The following is a 17,585-nucleotide window of genomic DNA, read 5'->3' as shown; positions in this document are numbered from 1 at the left end:
AAAAACAGGTTTATCATTCAAACTGAATGTCTTTTGTCAGAAATGAAATGTTTGAAATGAATTTAATCTGCATTGTAGGTGGGAAGCTCTTGAAACTGTTCATTTAGACTTTATCATTTCAGTTCAAGAATCTTAAGGTGTGATGTCACCTTAGTGTCCAAAAGATCAGTTTAAACGTCACTTCTCTTTTTTTTTGTCGATTATAGTTGTATATTTCACATTCTAAATGAATCTTAAATAGTGAATTTTAAATATGTTTTTAAAAAGTTAGTTAAATAATCTGCTCAACTTTGAAAAAAGCTTTATCAATTTAAACCATTTAGCATGGCTGAAAGAGCTATGACATTATTGATCTGAAATTCCTTGTGGTTTCTGAAATAAAAAAATTTTCAATATTTCCATTACATGGGAGACTCTGAAAATCTGAAATTCAGTTCTTTTACTGATACAAGATTAGGTCTATTTTGTTTTGAATTTGCTTTTCAGATACCAGAATTTCACATTGAAAAAAACCTGTTTTCTGACTAGTTGTAGCTTTTAGCCGGAATGGATTTACTCTTTAGCAATGCTATTCTTAGGGTCTAGGAACAAATTCAGTGTATTCCTCTATTTGCAATCCAAAAAAAAAAAAAGAGTCATAAATCATTAGCAATAGTAAATAAAGTCTGCTTTTGCATGTATAGACTTGTGCACTCCTAATGGTCTCAGTACCTAGTGATATATAGTATAGAGCATGAATGGAGTGCAGACTGATGTGTTGTCCACCTTGCACATCTCATTGCATTTTTTTAGTGTAGATAAACTGCAGATAGAGTGTGGTTTCTTGTTGTGAGTTATGTAGCCAGCAGGACTGCCAAGTACCGGTATGGTTTTCCCTTATCATATGTAAAGAGAAAGTGTTCTCTAAGGGAGCTGTGTTGAAGGAGGAGATGGCAGTGAAAGGGTGAAAGGCAACACTGTGTGGAGTCAATACCACTTCTGTGGCTTTCCCAAAGCCCACTGTGGTGCTGCAATTACTCCTGGGCATGTCCTAGAAGCCTGAAAATCTACCTACATATTCCTCTCTGCATATAGAGAGTCAACCAGTTTAGGGCCCATCTTAACACAGGACACCCTCCTTAATGACAGGCTGGGCTGTGCATGTTTCAGAGCAAGAAAAAAGTCTTGTTGCCTGTGCACATGCATACACTCCATGTCACTGTCACCAAACTAAAATAAAATAAAACTCTGTGCCACAGCTAAGAGCAATATCACACGATCAGAGCCACAAATCAAAACAGACTTTCTCAAATTCCTTTTTTCCAGCTTAGTAAAGTAAGTTATATTATTGGTAGCTTTTATCAGTATCGGAACATAATGGTAAAACAGCATACCTTCCTTTTTATTCCAGCAATGGCCACGAAAGACCTACAGCAAGGCTGAGCATTCGCAGGGACAGGCCACTGTCAGTCCATCTGAACTTGGGGCAAAAAGGGTAAAATCAAAAGTTTTATTCCTAAGAGTACTATTTTAACATGGCATCATGGATGAACAGTCACATCTGGTCACTAACTGATAATGTGTTTCTTTTTCTTTTTGAAATAATTTCTAGGAACCGGAAATCTTCCAGGTAAAAAGAAAAAAATTAATACCTAAAAAAACTTCTTGATAACCAACTGGATAAATTATGATTGTGATTCATCCTGTGATTTTCTTCCTCCTGTTGAATATTTTAGTCCGATCAAAGTCAGTCATTTTGAAGCACACTTCACCAAACTTCAAGCAGACTCCAACTACCTCCTGTCCAAGGAATACGAGGTAGGATCCTAATCTAGGCAAAGGACTTGTGTTATGAAGGGGCTGGCTGAATCAATGGGTTAATGCATTAGAAAGGCCTGCATTTTTTTGTCTTATTCACACACATCCAAACAAGTTTGAGAGTCCCACCTGAACTCCACTTGTCCTAATGCAGAAGCCAGCTCTTCATTTGGCATAGCATCTTCTGGTTGGCAGCCCCTGCCTGATACCTGTCTGGCTGAGGTCAGGAGCATTCATTTATGTGGCACATCTGTGTGATAAAACATGGAAAGCACCTGCCAGCTTTGTGCTTGCTTTAAACCAGTATGATGAGCTATTTAATTTCAGTTTGTTCTTTTAAAAAACCACCCATTCTCCATCCATGGCCTTTGAGAGCTGATAAGCACTGTGTCCCCCTGTGTTGTCACATTATTTAATTATTTTCACATCACATTTTATTCCTACTTTTTTTTTTGCAGGACTTAAAAGATGTGGGTCGAAACCAGACATGTGACATAGCACTTCTGCCAGAGAACAGAGGGAAAAATCGATACAATAATATATTGCCCTGTGAGTTTTAGGTTTGGTTGTGTAATATTACATCACAACAGCTATTTTTCATTCTTTTCAGCAAGCCTAGTGGAAAAGAGAGTGCAGCCAATCCCTTCCCTCCTTCCTGTCAGAGATGAAATACCTCTGCCAGCTCAGGTTCTGGTGCTTGGAGGCAGATGATGTATGGCCCTGAATGGTTTCACACAGACCAGTAATTTCATTTCACACTAGAGATGTAATGACTAGCATTCAGTCTGGAGAGAAAAAGCTCCAGCTATTATGGGTGTTCAGTCACTGCTGATAACAAGGATAGTAGAAATAACAGTAGGGTTGTTTACATATAGGGTGTCATCCATTCAGTGCTTTTTGACAACCTTGCCAAATCTTTCTTCTTTGGAGGGCACAGCAAACCGACTATACAATGTAGAGCTAGTGTGGTTCTGTGTGGTAAGACACACATGTTGAGGTTAGCCCTGTTCTCCTGAGGCAAGACCTGTCATTGAGAATTTCCCCCTTTAATCTCCTATCTGCTAGTTTTGGAGGTAACACATGCTGCGCATCGAGGAGGAACACCACATGGCTCACTGCTCCACATGCTGCCCTGCTGCTGGATGGGGTATGTGCTTGGAGCACAGCCTCACAGCATCTCCTGTGTTCTGCCTGCCATGCCAGGCTGGGGAGCACACCCACAACGTACAAGAAACAACACCTGACTGAGATCCAACATGGCATTATCTCGCAAATCAGTGACCCAATGGCTTAGGCTCTCTGTACCTCTCTGTAGTACTGGAGATGCCACTGGTCCCGGGGAAGACGGTTGGCCTGCTTGCCCATGTTAGCTCAGGAGCTGTGCAGGCCACTGCAGCACTACTGCATTTTCAATGGCAGCGCTGGACACTGCTCTCCAGTACAGCACCCTGCTGTCAGGATCAAAGGAGGATGCTGTTGTGGCTCTTTTGTTGCCATAACAAATCCTATGCCACTCAGCAGAGGAATTTTTGGATATTCACTGCTTCCTTCTCACTGATCCATCTCCTAGTCTTTGGAACACTCCACAGCACTTGTGGATGAAAGAGGCAGTACAAATATAAACAGTTATTCCTCTAAATTAACCCTGCATATAAAATCCTTGTAATAATGCTGCCAGTCCTTTCACAAATGCATTTCTGTAAATGGGAGAGGGACTGAAAATCAAGGCCTAGCCATAAGCCTCTTGTAATCAATTTCTTCCTAGACGATACATCAAGGGTGAAGCTTTCCAATGTGGACGATGACCCTTGCTCAGACTACATTAATGCAAGCTACATACCGGTAAGTGACTCAAGGATGGTATTTTACAGTCCTCCCTCCAGCGATAATTTGTCCTTCATCTAAAACTGAATATAAAGCTGGATGCTTAAGGTTCCCCTCCCCCTTCATTTATTCATTTGAGCTAAAAGTCTGAGAACTCATTTTGTGGGTGTGCTGAAAGGCTGTGTCTGACTTCCATTAAGTTAACTGAGAGTGATTTAGCCAGCACTTAAGAACACTTTTGGATTGCTATAGTTATATAAGATAGCAAGTCTAATTGTCCAAGGACACATTTTTAAAGGTCACTGATTTTATACAGTGTCCACAACAACTGTAGCTGTCACTGCAGGTGGCATCCTCATTGTGGAGCTGTAGCTCATCCTGACAGTGTTGGCATCTTGCAGGATGGTGAAACTGGCCGAGATTAAAATAATGCCCTTTGCCAGAGAGTTGTGATTGATAATAGCAGTGGCTTTAGCAATCCAGATTTCAAGCCAGAACTCAGCTGACTTATTAAAAACAGTAAATAAAACAAAAACCCCTAGTAGTTCCAAAATTGCTTGAGACTGTGCTGAACACAATAAAACAATGAAAAGCTTTGACTGCCACAAAAGGAACTGTATTTAGATACACTGATGCAGTCTTTTCCTTCTCTCTGCTCCAGCCAGCCTTCTGCTTCCAGGTCCAAGGCAACAATTTAGCTCTCAAAACTGTTGTCCCAGCAAGGGCATTGTTGCTGCAGAGCCCTGGCTGCAACCCCATGGCTTGTACAGTTGCTAGAAGATCTTTTTTTCTGCCTTTATGGAAACTAATAGAGTTCTTTTTACTTGCAGGGCAATAATTTCCGCAGGGAATACATAGCCACTCAGGGCCCTTTGCCTGGTACCAAAGATGAGTTCTGGAAGATGGCATGGGAACAAAATGTTCATAATATTGTTATGGTAACCCAGTGTGTTGAGAAGGGCCGGGTGAGCAGTTACTTTTCTTTATTATTAATGACTGTTTTAACATCTACTAAAAGTTTATGCTTATTATTTGGATCACACTAAGGCTGAAGGCCCCAGTCAAGGAGATAGACAGTAAGAGATAAGAGGCATAATCTAAACACTGGAGACAGATTAAGGTTGTAAAGTGAGGATGCAGTGACCATCCCAAGATCATGCAGTATGTCAAGGCTAGAGTTAGGAACAGAGCTCAGTGTTTCTGGTCTCTAATCCAGCACTTTGCTCGCTAGTACTAATATAATCCTCCTAAGCATGCAGAAGGACAACTGTCAGCAAAAAATACCTGTTTATCACATCAACTCCAATCAACTACTTCTTTAAATATAAGCTCTAGAGAACGATTGTTGATCATTAAATACATGGAATTCTCTCTGATGCATAAGCCCTGATGTAGCAAGCAGAGAGATCACTCACGCACTTAACAGTCTTACTGAGTGCAAGTGTAGGTAGGTTATTTAGCTGTCTCAGCAATCTACCTCTCCAAGTATGACCACATCCTGCACCCTTTGTAAGGCAGGGACTAGATCTGTAAAAAGCAGCTTGAAGTAGTGATCATCTAGTGGCACATATGGGGATATTTCCTTTCAGTTTACCATTTTTTCTTGAGGAGATAGCAAAAGCAGATGCAGGACAGGCAGCCAGCTGTCTCCTTCTGCACCTCACTGTCTCTGAGTGGCACCCCAGTGTTGTATCTCAGCAAGAGGTGGGGAAGCAGGCAGCGGAGGCCTAGCTGTCATCCAAGCAGAGCTCTGAGAAAAGTTGGCACAGAAAATGTTGTGGCATCCAGAAGAGGGCATCAGTGAAGTGATTCCCATTCCCCCCATCACAAACATCTATGATAAGAACTTACACTTCCCAGCCCCATCCTAGCCCGTTCCCATCCCCAGCCCCATTTGTTGAGCTGACATGGCAGGGGTGGCAGCTCTCTGAATTCAGCTGCTGCCGTTCTTCCTTCATCCTCAGGCACAGGAGGTCTGAAGTCTGCTGCTGCCAGTGCTGGATGGAGGCATTGTTTACAGCTGTTACTGACACTAAATTTAACTTTTTCTGTGTCCCTGCAGGTGAAGTGTGATCACTACTGGCCTCTTGACCAGGATTCCTTGTACTATGGAGACCTGATTGTTGAGATGCTGTCTGAGTCAGTGCTCCCAGAATGGACAATACGAGAGTTTAAAATCTGCAGTGTATGTTTGTGTTCATCTTTTTTTTTTTTTTAATTGACTTAAAAACAACTGCAAGGCTATATTAGAAAGTTTTCTTCTACTGTAGCACACTTGTATTATGCCCAGCTCATCTCTGATGGCAGCTGTAGCATTTGCTCTGAAGGTGCATGTTGTGTGTGTCCCCTCCTCTCTCGTCTGTTCTGATGACCCACACTTTTGTATCCCGACAGGAAGAGCAGCTTGACTCAACGAGGCTCATTCGTCACTTCCACTACACTGTCTGGCCAGATCATGGTGTGCCAGAGACCACCCAGTCCCTGATCCAGTTTGTCAGAACTGTAAGGGATTATATCAACAGGACCCCAGACACAGGACCAACTGTCGTGCACTGCAGGTGTGTACAGCAGCAAAAGGTCAGCAGCACAGAGCCTTTGTGTGTACCCTTGGGAAGATCCCAAATATTCATCCCTGTTAGGCCATGGGCAGTCACAGAACCTGAGAGATAGCTGATAGGTAAGTCTCCGTATACATCAGAGCAGCATTCTCACAACCTCACCCTGCAAATGACCCGAAAATGATTCTTAGGGAACCACCATGTCTCTGTGGGACCACTGGACAGCACTAAAGGTATCAGCAGGTCCCACTGTTCACGTGCTTTTGCATTCTTAAATTGCCTGTGTGCTGCTGTTGTGGCCCAACATCTCAGTCGGCAAAGGGTGTTCTGAAAAGGTAAGATACACCTAGGGGTGAATCTGGTTATGTGTGGATGTTGAGACTAGCTGGCAGATCCATCCTTTCCCCGATTCTGACTGAGACTCCCTCTGCTTACTGCCTTCTCATGCTCTTCTGCTGTTGTACCATCTCTGGCAGCCTTAGGGCTGCAGTTTTTCCTCTGCTCCATGATCCACCCCTACACATGTAAAAAAGCAAAACTGGACTGCCTGGTCTGTGATCCACTGGCCAGCTGCAGCAGAACATAGGGTTACAGAGTGAGAGAGAGGCTACAGTGTGGTGCTGTGTGTGTCTTCTGGTAAAGCCATATGCTCACTGGTACTACCTCAATGTAGTATCTGACCTTTCCGCCCATTATATGGGCTGAGGCATGTGTCTGTCTGTACATCATGTGCTGCAACATGTCAGATGTCTGCCGTACTGCAGGCAGGTCAGCTTCCCTTTTCCCTGCCTCCTGTCTCCAAACCCCACCACCCAGCATTTCAGCTACTGGGGTCTCTGGGATACTTTGCCTTACACTGCCCTTCCCTAAGGCACAAGCCAACTTACCTTTTAGAATCAAGCCTGCTGGTTCATCCCTGGAGAGAAGAGGTTTAAAAGTTACAGTCAGGTGCAGTCTCTCAGTGTATCTCGATGACTGAGTTAATCCAAAGCAGAACGCAGTACGGGCAGTAGCAGAGATACTTCTACCATCGCTGTCCTTTCTTCCTTCCTAAACAAATTCCACTATCAAGTGTTTAAAGTCCCAGAGATGCCATTTGAACAATGAGCTTCTCACCCTGGAGACGTGAACTTTACAAAAGTATCACATGAAGATAGTGAATGCTTTGATCCATCTCCTTTTAAATCTTTTGGGTTGTTTCCTTTTCCAGTGCTGGTGTTGGCAGGACTGGCACATTCATTGCACTGGACCGAATTCTGCAGCAGCTGGATTCAAAGGACACTGTCGACATTTATGCAGCAGTACATGATCTAAGACTTCACCGGGTTCACATGGTTCAGACAGAGGTAAGTTTTGGATAGCCTACAATACAGCCACACCAGCTGCAATATATAATCATCAGTCTCTCATCTTAAAGGCTCTCAAAGCACTTCACACTTACTCCACTGTGAAATACTAGTTAGATATATTTCAGCTCTGTGCAAATTTCTAGTTCAGGATTGTTTCCATTGGCTCTGATACAACGGGTCCAAACCATAACAAGTGGTAGCTATGCTTCCTATAGATTTCTTCTATAGGCGCTGGCCCTCAATCACCCCAGCAGTGTTATGCAGCAAACGTTTAAGAGCACATTGTTGTGTTAGTGCAGTGTCCAGTAAATGAGCTTTGAGCAGAGAACAGTCCTTCAGGCATGGGTTTGGCAGACAAGCCTAAACTAGACAGATAGGTCGACATAATAGGGAAAAGGAATGGAGGGCAGAGAAAATTAGATGTACATAATTTTAAAACTCTAAGCACTGTGACCTTGTGGCTTTGCAGTTCATTTTTTATTGAGCTGCTCTGTCCATTTTCATTAATGGTATTGGAAAGTTAATCAGCATTCTCCTAACATGCTATGCAAAAGGAAGTACATCTATTCTCAAAGTGCAGAAAAAATACATGTTTGGGATTTCTTTCTGTGCTTTTAAAACTGCAAGAAAATCACTTTACACTAATAGCAGCTAAACACTTAGGAGCTGATTTAATAAAGGCGAGTTGTGAAGTCAGTCTTTACATTTTCTCTGTGAACTGTTAATAGAGGAATCAGAACAAGTTTGATGGGTCTGCCTGTAGCTTGATACTAATGGAGCTCTTTGTTGCAATTTGGAAATGAAAATACCAGTGAGAGCACTTCCTGATAGATGTAAAATTCACACGTGAGTATAAAGAGAGGCTCAACTGGGAATGCAAAAGAGAGATTTCCTGGAACTATCTTAATCACAGAAGACCTCCTGTTGGAGGGGAAACAGATTCTCAGGCTGGTCTGGGTGTCCTCAGAGATAGATCCATCTCACCTTCTACATTCCCATCAGCCATAGTCAGCAAAGGCAGACAGGCATCTCAGGAGGGTGGCTCTTTTTCCATAGCTGGAAAAATGAGGTAACTACCTTAAGAGCCTAAATTTGACACCAGGCTTATAGACAACTAAAGGCGGTGTTGTGAAACCCACCTTTGGCATGAGCTTGACATAACATCTAAGTCAAAAGGCAGCCAGACCTAAGCAAAATATCTACAGCAATAGTGAGGAGCACCCCACCTTCCCACTACCAGCACTACATGCACTTCTGCTCCAAACCAGCAGTGGCTCAAGTCTTACCCGGATCCCCGTTGTAACCAGGCCTGCCCTGGAAGAATTCACAAGCAGCATCCCAAAGACAGGTTGACAGGAAGCTTTTGCAGCTGACGACTACTCACCCCACTTGAGCTGCACCACGCTTGTAGACTGACCATGTAGCTGTGTCAGTGCACAGCCACTGAGCTGCTGTATTCTCAGCGAGTCTTATTAATCTGAGCCGTCACTTGCGTCTGTATATGATTCCTGATTTGAAACTGTCTTTCATCAAGATAGCATGGAGCACAAGCAATATAATCTGTCATCCTCCTGCAAGAAAATTAAGTAAATTTATCCTGGAGTTCTATGATGATTCAAAGTTTGCAATGAACAGTGAATTAAGTAAATCTTATATATCTTTTAAGAAAAAATAAAGGAGGTGCAGAGAGGGGGAAGAAAAGATCTGCTCCACAAACTCCATTTGATGTGTGTGAAGACTCTAGTTCCTTGTGTTATCATTCATGTCTTGGCTTCCACAATCTGTTTAGGGGTTGACATAAAAGCTAGGTCCCCATCTGTTGGTGTGGTGGAAGCCAAATCCCACTGGGGAGCACAGGCCAGCAGATAGCACTGTTTGCAGTGAGATGCTCCAGCCAAAGGTCACAGCACCATCCTGCTCGACATTATGCAGTCACTGAAAACAGCAGCAACAACCACTGCCCCTGCTTCAGACTTGGCTGAAAGCTCTTTAAAACAAGAGACTGCAGCTGGAAACATGCAGGGGAGAGACAGAAAATTGTGTCCATCAGCTCACAAGGCCCAGCATAGCAGCTGTAACACAGGCAGAGCAGCTGTTCACCATTTCAGTCCCAAATGGTCTCTGCCAAAGGAAGTCTCTGTGCCCTGGCCAACTTTCCACCTAATTGGTGGGTGGGGTGCAGGATTCTGCTCCGCAGAGACAGCAGCCAGCATCCTCGCTTTACCAGAGCCAGAGCACAGAGAAAAAATCACAGAGCAATAGTTGAATTTCTTGCGAAAAATAAATAAAGAACATGTAGGGGGAGGAAATGCATATGTTTATTGGAGAAGTTATGTCTTTGAGATAAAGTAATATTAAAAAGGTACACCTTGATATATAAAGATGCTCAGCCTAATTTTGGGGTACCACGATACACTAATCAAAAACTGATAATGACCCATTTCATAAACCACAAAGACTAAAAAAGCATGGGCATTTAACAATCTCTTCTATCAAGGTAGTTTGATAAATAATAACTTGCTGACCCTCTCTACTTTGGTTGTGAATGTCATCTTAGCTCCCTTCTATGAAAGACACTCTTCAGAAAAGACAGTCTGTCATTTGACACATAGTCAGAAGCAAGCTTATAAGATATATTGGATCAAAAAATACTGCTTTTGCCAGAAAATTTGGGTTCATCAAAGGGCTATGGAATATTTATATATTGTGATAAAATTCTGTGGAAAATATTTCTGTGCAGAAAAAAAAAATCTTCTGTGTGCTGCCCTGTACATATTAGTTCTGTTACATGGCCTTTATTGCAAAGCATTCAGAAGTAGTAGCTATCCAACACAGCATCATGTCAAATTACACCTTACAGTTGATAGAGCTTTTACTTATGGCATGATCCATCAAAACACATTATGTTGACTTATGTTTTACTGGTAGCATTTCTAAAAACAAGTGATCACAAAAGTTTACTATGTTACTAGCATGAAAAGGAGATTAATTCTAGAAGTATATTTTCATTTTTAACACCAGTCCTGATTTTGTATGAGGGAGTTAGCCTGTAATGATTTGTCACCATACAGAAAATTAAATTACAAATTTTCCCAGAGTGACTTAAAAAAAATTCTTTTGCAGTGTCAATATGTGTATCTGCATCAATGTGTGAGAGATGTGTTAAGAGCCAGGAAACTTCGCAGTGAACAAGAAAATCCCTTGTTTCCAATATATGAAAATGTGAATCCAGAGTATCACAGAGGTAAGTGCAAGTTTATCAACTTGTAAAATGTTTCAAATGTAATAGCTCATTGACAATGTAATTGAGGGAGGATAGTTGTGCTATCCCTTTCTTCTCTTCCTGGACTTTGATTTCTTCACTTCTGTGCTCTTGTCACTCTGCAATTGCATCTTTATTTCCTTCATTGGTACTCATTATAGTATCTCTTCCTGCTCCTACCTTAGCTTTGTGCTCTCCCTGTCTCACACTTCATGACTCCTATGCTGTTGGGGGACCTGAACCCCTTCCCTATCATGATACTGGCTTCCTCCTTTACCTCACCAGTGTTTACACCATTCGCTTTCAAGTACATTGAGGCCACTGGCTGGGCTCATTGGGCTCTTCTGTCGTTCACGGAGTTCAATTTCTGTCCTGAATCACCCTCATTTGCTGTTGACCATGTAGGCAGCCTCAGGAGACTTCCCATCTGCTTTGGCTGGATAATGTATGTGTCCGAGGCCGTGCTCTTTCTTCCCCAACTCTCCATCCTTGTAGGCTTTTTTTCCTAGCCTGTATACAGTCCCTTGACGAGGAGAATTGCAGGAGTAGCAAATTTGGCACTAGCACTGCCCTTCACCTCATGTTCTTATGGCTGGAGGACCACTCTGGAGAAGCTATAAGCAAAGGTGGCCTGTGTGTCCTGGTAGAGACTTGGTAGAGCTGATCCTATGGGCTGTAGAAGTTTTCAGAGCCCAACAGCAGGATCTCGGTAGCTCCTCAGATTTGGACGTTAGGAATTGACACTATATGATGAGAGATCAAAATAATTTTCTTGACCTAGCCCATAGAAATCAGAGTTGTCATCAACAGGTAGAGCAGGCTTGGAGGAGACTGAGGACTGAAATAAACAGGGTTCCACATCTTGGGAGTGCTAGCAAAAGCAGAGGTGGGATGTGCTCTTTAGCTGTTACATCCGTCACCGGCCAGCACTGCTGCCACACAATCACCTTTCAGAGCACTGTGGTCAGCTGGCAGAGTTGGATGTGAAGCCACCTGGGTTGTTTTATTTTGTCTAATCTCACTTTTCCTTGCTTTCAGATGCTGTTTATTCAAGGCACTAATAATGTTACAGACAACTGCTTTTGTGACCACGTTTGTTATCTAGGGGTTTTGTTTGGGTTTTTTTATGTATGTATTTCATGCACTAGAAAGGTACCAGACCTTTCTACTGAGACTGTGTATAATTTATTGGTCTGGTGATTTTTAAAAAAGATATATAATTTAAATGTAATAGATATTAATGTATATAATTGTATTTTGGCATTATGTAAATATGTATTTTTTCTGTATTGTTTATATTAATATTATGCTTCAGATAATACTATTATTTTCTTATCACAGTTTTTATGAACTGTTCTACATAAACTATTTTAAATTGTATGGCTAACAGGACTGCTGCATTTGGGGCAGGTTATGTATTGGCATGTAACACACCGGAAAAATCCTGTAAGGAGAACCTCTTTTTTTTTTTTTTTTTAACTAGTTCAGTGTTTGCGAGATGAAATAAGCTACTATTAAGCAAGGGAACGGTAGTCCTGTATAGGAATTACAATGCTACTCTACACTTTAAACTTACTGCTTGTCATCTGACAAAAATGAGTATAACCCATAACACAATGACATACCTTTTGCAGAACTCATTAACAGCCAAACAAAACAGGATCCACCTCACTAGAAGCAACTGTTTCAGTCTAATGTGACATAGTAGAAAAATATCAAACAACACACGCTGCCGTGAAGTCTAGCAGACCTTTCCCTCCCCCAACATGCTTTGAGGGGAGATAGGTCACATTCTGATTTCTTTACACTGGTTTAAGGGAGCAGAATCAGACCACAGCCTGTGTCTGTGCATTTTCACTTGTGTACTGTTATAATGAGAAAGGTGTTCAAGGAAACACCTCAGACATTCATGTTAACAGACCTGTAAGGATGTGAAGTCTGTCAACTTCCATAGCTCATTAAATACAACGCTGTACCATGACAGCTTAAAAAGTAGAGAGATTATAAACGTTTTGAAATAAAGAGATAAAGGTATATATCCCACTGTTTACACAACTGGCTTTGGCGTTAAGCTGCTTGCAGCGTAGCTGCCTTGGCCCAAGTAGGTCTCCTTCAAATGCCACTTGCTTTCACAAAGGGAAAAGCGTGGCCCCAGCATCTCCACATAGAAAGACTCCTCCACTTAGATGGAGGCTCATCAGTAAACCAGGGGATGTAGGCTGGCAGGGCTGCGCTAATCATTGGCTGACTCAAAGCATTTAGTGATTAGCAAGAAGTGCAATCGAAGAGCACTCACCAAGTATCCTGCTCAGCCAAGCGGATTAGGCACATCCTCTCTCCTCTGTAAAGAGGCTTCTCATTCAAGGGACTGACTTGAACACTCTGTTCATCTGTGCTTTGTCTTTACAAAATGCTCTTCAAACAAATAGAGAAGAGGCAGCACACAGTTCTTCTCCATCACAAAAAGAAGGGCTTGATAGTTCTCCTCTTATAACGCACATTTTACCTAGAGAAAACATAGCCTGCTACTGAAGACAAGTGCCAAAATTCCACTTTTATTTTGGAGAGGAATAAATATTTCTGAAGGCCTCCAGAAAACCAGCCAATACACCTAAGTGCCTAACTGAGGAACTGCTGTGGCCCTGAGCCAAGACTACCGTGATTTCACCATGATTTATTGGAGCCACACTATCCTTGCAGTAGGAGCACCTGCCTGACGATGGCTTAGGAAGCTTGCAAGGCAGCTCTGACATAGTTTTCTTAAATCATTTCAAAGCAGAACCAGCAGGACTATGCACAGCCGTGTCACTCTGGTTTTCCTAGAGAGTAGGAAACAGCTTGATAGTCCTTCTTCCTTCTTACTCCATCTGGAGTCTCACCCTGTCTTGACCAAATATCCTCGGATGCCTCAGAAGCCACCCTTCATATCAGCTTTCACAGCTGCTCAGAACGTGTAATCTTGGCTAACCTTTTAGATGTCTGTATGAAAATACTGCGCATTCCTCTTGCACATCCTCTTTGGCCCCACACAGACGTCAAGATTCACCATCCTTAGTGGGATCTGAAGAAGAAAGGAAGGGCATTATAGTGGAAGCTGTTTTCACAGAGGGAAATCTAAGCAAAGCCACAAAGAAATGTGCAAATTTTCTGCAGGCCCCTTTTTTCTCTGTTTCCTTTGCTAGACAGACTGTAGGTTAGCAAGCAAGGACAAACAAGCATGGCAGCTTTTTAGATCAATCATTGACCTTGCTAATAACAGCTGAACTTAGGGCATCATGGAAATTGCCGTTGTACTACGTGCACTGCATTTAGTCTTTTCTTTTTGCAGCGGTAGCTGAGGAACGAAGATCACCACGTTAGTTACCAGTAGTACAATTACACTGTGAAGATGTACCAAATGTACCCTATAAATTATCTCACACTATATATCACTGTGTCATTTTTTATGCTGAGGGAAATGGAACTCGCTCAATAATATATGATCTGAGGGCAAACGTCTGATTGTATACTATGTATGCATGTTGTTCATCATTTTCAGAAAGACACACATCGTTCTGCTCTTTTTAACATTATTTCTCAGCTCCCTCCTCAGCACCTCCAGAGTTCACCAATCTGCACCCAAAATGATGATGTCGTAGCAGACAGCTATTGACATCTTTTCTCTCAGCTAATAATTGACACAGTTCATAAGCCTCTTCCCCCTCATCACTTAATAACATGACAGATGACCTTAAACGCTCTGGCACAATGCTCTTGAGCAGCTTTACATCTCTGCCTAGCTAGGTCACGCGTGAGACTGTACACACACATTATTGCTCTGGTTCTGCTTTCTAGCCAATTCTGGTCATATGAAACCAGTGTAAATCCACCGAGAATAAGTAAAAAGTATCTATGTAGCATTTTGTTAATAAGACACTTACTTCTCAGTACAATTAATTATATTTACTGTGCCTCTAAGCTGAATAACAGGACCAATGGGAAATTGTTAATGTAACAAGAATGGACTTGTACCGAGCAAAGACAGCTCTTAAGGAAAAAGACGTCCTCCGCTGAAGAGGATGTTTCTCTTTTGAATGTCCACAAATGATGTTCAGAATTCCCTTCTTGACATTTCCCAATAATAATGTTATAAAGCAAGGCTAGTGTTGTCGCTGATCCATAAGCTAAGATTTGCACACTTGGAGCCCAGTCCTGTGAATCTCTGCATTGTCCACAAAGCTACCTGAGTACTTCCATGAAAGTCAACTGGAATGCTTGCCTCAAGAATGCCATTCTGCTTCTGAAGCACTTGCAGGGTTGGGCTTTTAGGTTAATTCAAATTTTTGTATTGAAAGTTATTTAATAATGAAAAAATTGTAATAGATGTGTTTTTTTAATCTGTGCAATACAATTACAAGATCCACTACCGATTGTAGAAAAAAAAAAAAAGATTTTGCATAGCTGGAGTTGATAAATGATATTTTTTGTTACTAATGGAACATAGAAGTGGGTGAGAGAAATAGACATACTGTGAAGATGTCATAAAAGTGCAACTTTATACATTTTTCTCTGCTGCTATAGTTATTTATACAGCTTATATACGTGCCTAAAATTGCCAGAAATATTATTTTATGCCATGATATACTATGAATTTCCTTTCAGTTGTAGAACAGAGAAAAGAAAATGTGTGAGCTTTAAGTTTATATTATGTATCATATACAGTTATTTACGCTTTGACTTTGAAAGCAAAAAGTTAAATACTAGACAGATAGGAGTATATGAGCACTTAGCCATGCTCCTCAGCCTGGGAGTTAATATATGGGCCAGAGGGATGAGAAAAAATAACCATCTAATCACTATATTAGCATCTCCTCCCAGGGCCACAGATCGGAGAAACACGTCTGACGTTCAGAGATACAGCCTGCTGCAGCTGCAGCTTCACTACCAAGGAGTGGCATGGCAGGTGCTTACATTTGTTCAGACTTCTTTCAGTACTTCAGACATGCAGTTTGTGTGAATAAAATGCAATATAGAATGACCACCACTCCCCTGACGGCCCTGTCACAGACATTTTGGCTCCGGAGCCGTGAGCTCTGGGACCTGTAGTCCCAGGAGGCTGCAACTTTGAATAGAAGATGAGTGTGCAGCTCCGTACTTGGGCAGCTCACTGTGGATCCCGTGCCCTCTGCTGTCCCTCAGGCTGACGAACTCAAACTCCTGACCTGTTGGTAGCACCACCATGGCCAAAGCAAATTGATCTGATACCGGTGACCTCGCAGAGCAACAGCTAGTTCAGATTCAGATTTGGTTTTTAAGACTGGCAGGAAATATTGGAGACTAGGGACTAGCTAAATTTAGCAGCTACTGTGGCATTTGGGCACACACAGTTTCAGTGATGCTGGTAGATTGATATGTGTGATGATTTGGTTGGGTTTGGGTTATTTAAAAGCTAAAGAAATACTGTAAGTAACGTCAAGTAGCTAAATATATATTGCTCTACAGCAGGGTGGTATCTTAGAGTGAAAAAACCCACGACTTTTAAATGTGGCTAGCCATAAATACTTTGCCAGTGCCTGGAGTAAAGTGGCTGAAAAACATCTTCAGCACATATTCCATTCTCATATGCTATATAATTACTTATATTTGTGTTCCTAACAAACACTGGGTGAACACAGAATTGTGCCACTATTGTCAATTTAATTTATGCATTTCTTAAGTATATTTTTATATTTTTAGCTACAGTCAACAAATCAAATATATTTGAGTATATTTTACACATTTTTATAAATAGTTCATGAATAAAACATTCATTTAAAAAAAAAAAATTGCATCCTCGTCTTCTGTTTAACTGCCTTTGCATTATGGATTTTGTTGTCCTGCTGCTCAGAGAAAAGGTCATAAGTGAGTTTGATTTCAAGTGAGACGGTCTTCAGAGAACATTATATTCATCAGCAGCCTCAGCCTGTTGGGAAGGGGGGCTCTGCTGTTGCCTGCTGGCCGGATTAGTGCCCGTGCAGAAAGATAACGTCATTCCCTTCACCTCCCCGGTTCTCTGCCCTCCTCCTTTAATAAACCAAATACTGTCTGGGTTACATAATGGGTATTTGAAACAACAGTGCATCCTCAACTCGAGTGCCTGTTATTCTAGAGACATTTCACCAGGCAGTTGCACCAATTAACACCGTGCTGGAGATCCATCACTGCCTACTACCCGAAGATATGAACCATGCTTTTGAACAAATATATTTTTTTCCCCTCTCACTCTCCACAATGCTTAAAACCATTAGAATTCTTGTGGGTTCTGGGTGCTTGGCAGTAGTGTGCTCGTTGCCAACACTCCGTGCCTCGGTTATTCCTTATTTGTCATCAGAAGTGTTTAGGGTAAGCTAATTCTGTTTATTTAAAAGAAAGAATGATTTATTAGCTTATATTCTGTACTGTGAGCTATTTGCTGAGGGGGATAGGTACTGAAGGCTGAGGGAGGAGTTGGATTTTCTCTTTGTGATGTAAAAGCTCACCTCTGAGCCACACTCTGTCCTGAAGCCAACACAAAAGAGCAGTAATAAAGATAAAATTATGTACAATTAATATCTCCACACAGGAGAAACATGTCCAGCATTGCAGACAAGAAGAAATACAAATGTTTTTACAAGGTACAGCAAGGAAATGGAAACACAGAGGGTCTCTTCTAGTTTGACAAGAACACAGTGGTTGGTTCCTGTTAAAATATTGCCAGAATCAAGTTTTTAACTTGTTATTTTTACAAAATGGACCCAATTTTTACCTGGGCTTCATACCTGTGAGCTGGCTGTTTTG

The 17,585-nt window shown here is 41.7% G+C and overlaps 1 protein-coding gene across 4 annotated transcripts in view; it reads left to right on the top strand.

Moving 5' to 3' along the window:
- PTPRB (protein tyrosine phosphatase receptor type B) overlaps nt 1-16,571 on the top strand; it is a 69,705-nt gene extending 53,134 nt beyond the window's left edge. For 3 of the 4 annotated variants that reach the window (XM_054832727.1, XM_054832717.1, XM_054832736.1), the window contains 11 exons: nt 1,391-1,474; nt 1,592-1,609; nt 1,716-1,797; nt 2,256-2,346; nt 3,563-3,639; nt 4,452-4,586; nt 5,684-5,806; nt 6,016-6,179; nt 7,390-7,525; nt 10,652-10,772; nt 11,829-16,571. In XM_054832727.1, coding sequence (XP_054688702.1) covers nt 1,391-1,474; nt 1,592-1,609; nt 1,716-1,797; nt 2,256-2,346; nt 3,563-3,639; nt 4,452-4,586; nt 5,684-5,806; nt 6,016-6,179; nt 7,390-7,525; nt 10,652-10,772; nt 11,829-11,851 — 1,054 coding nt within the window. In that variant the 3' untranslated portion in view covers nt 11,852-16,571. Of the gene's footprint in view, nt 1-1,390; nt 1,475-1,591; nt 1,610-1,715; nt 1,798-2,255; nt 2,347-3,562; nt 3,640-4,451; nt 4,587-5,683; nt 5,807-6,015; nt 6,180-7,389; nt 7,526-10,651; nt 10,814-11,828 lie in introns of those variants that run through there. The other variant, XM_054832707.1, reaches the window with a different exon arrangement.
- The last annotated feature ends 1,014 nt before the right edge of the window (nt 16,572-17,585 follow it).

The sequence above is a fragment of the Grus americana genome, chromosome 1, assembly GCF_028858705.1.
Source record: "Grus americana isolate bGruAme1 chromosome 1, bGruAme1.mat, whole genome shotgun sequence".
In the NCBI taxonomy this organism is placed as follows: Eukaryota; Metazoa; Chordata; class Aves; order Gruiformes; family Gruidae; genus Grus; species Grus americana.
Note: the sequence above shows the minus strand (reverse complement) of the source record. Positions and strands in the feature narration are given on the sequence as shown.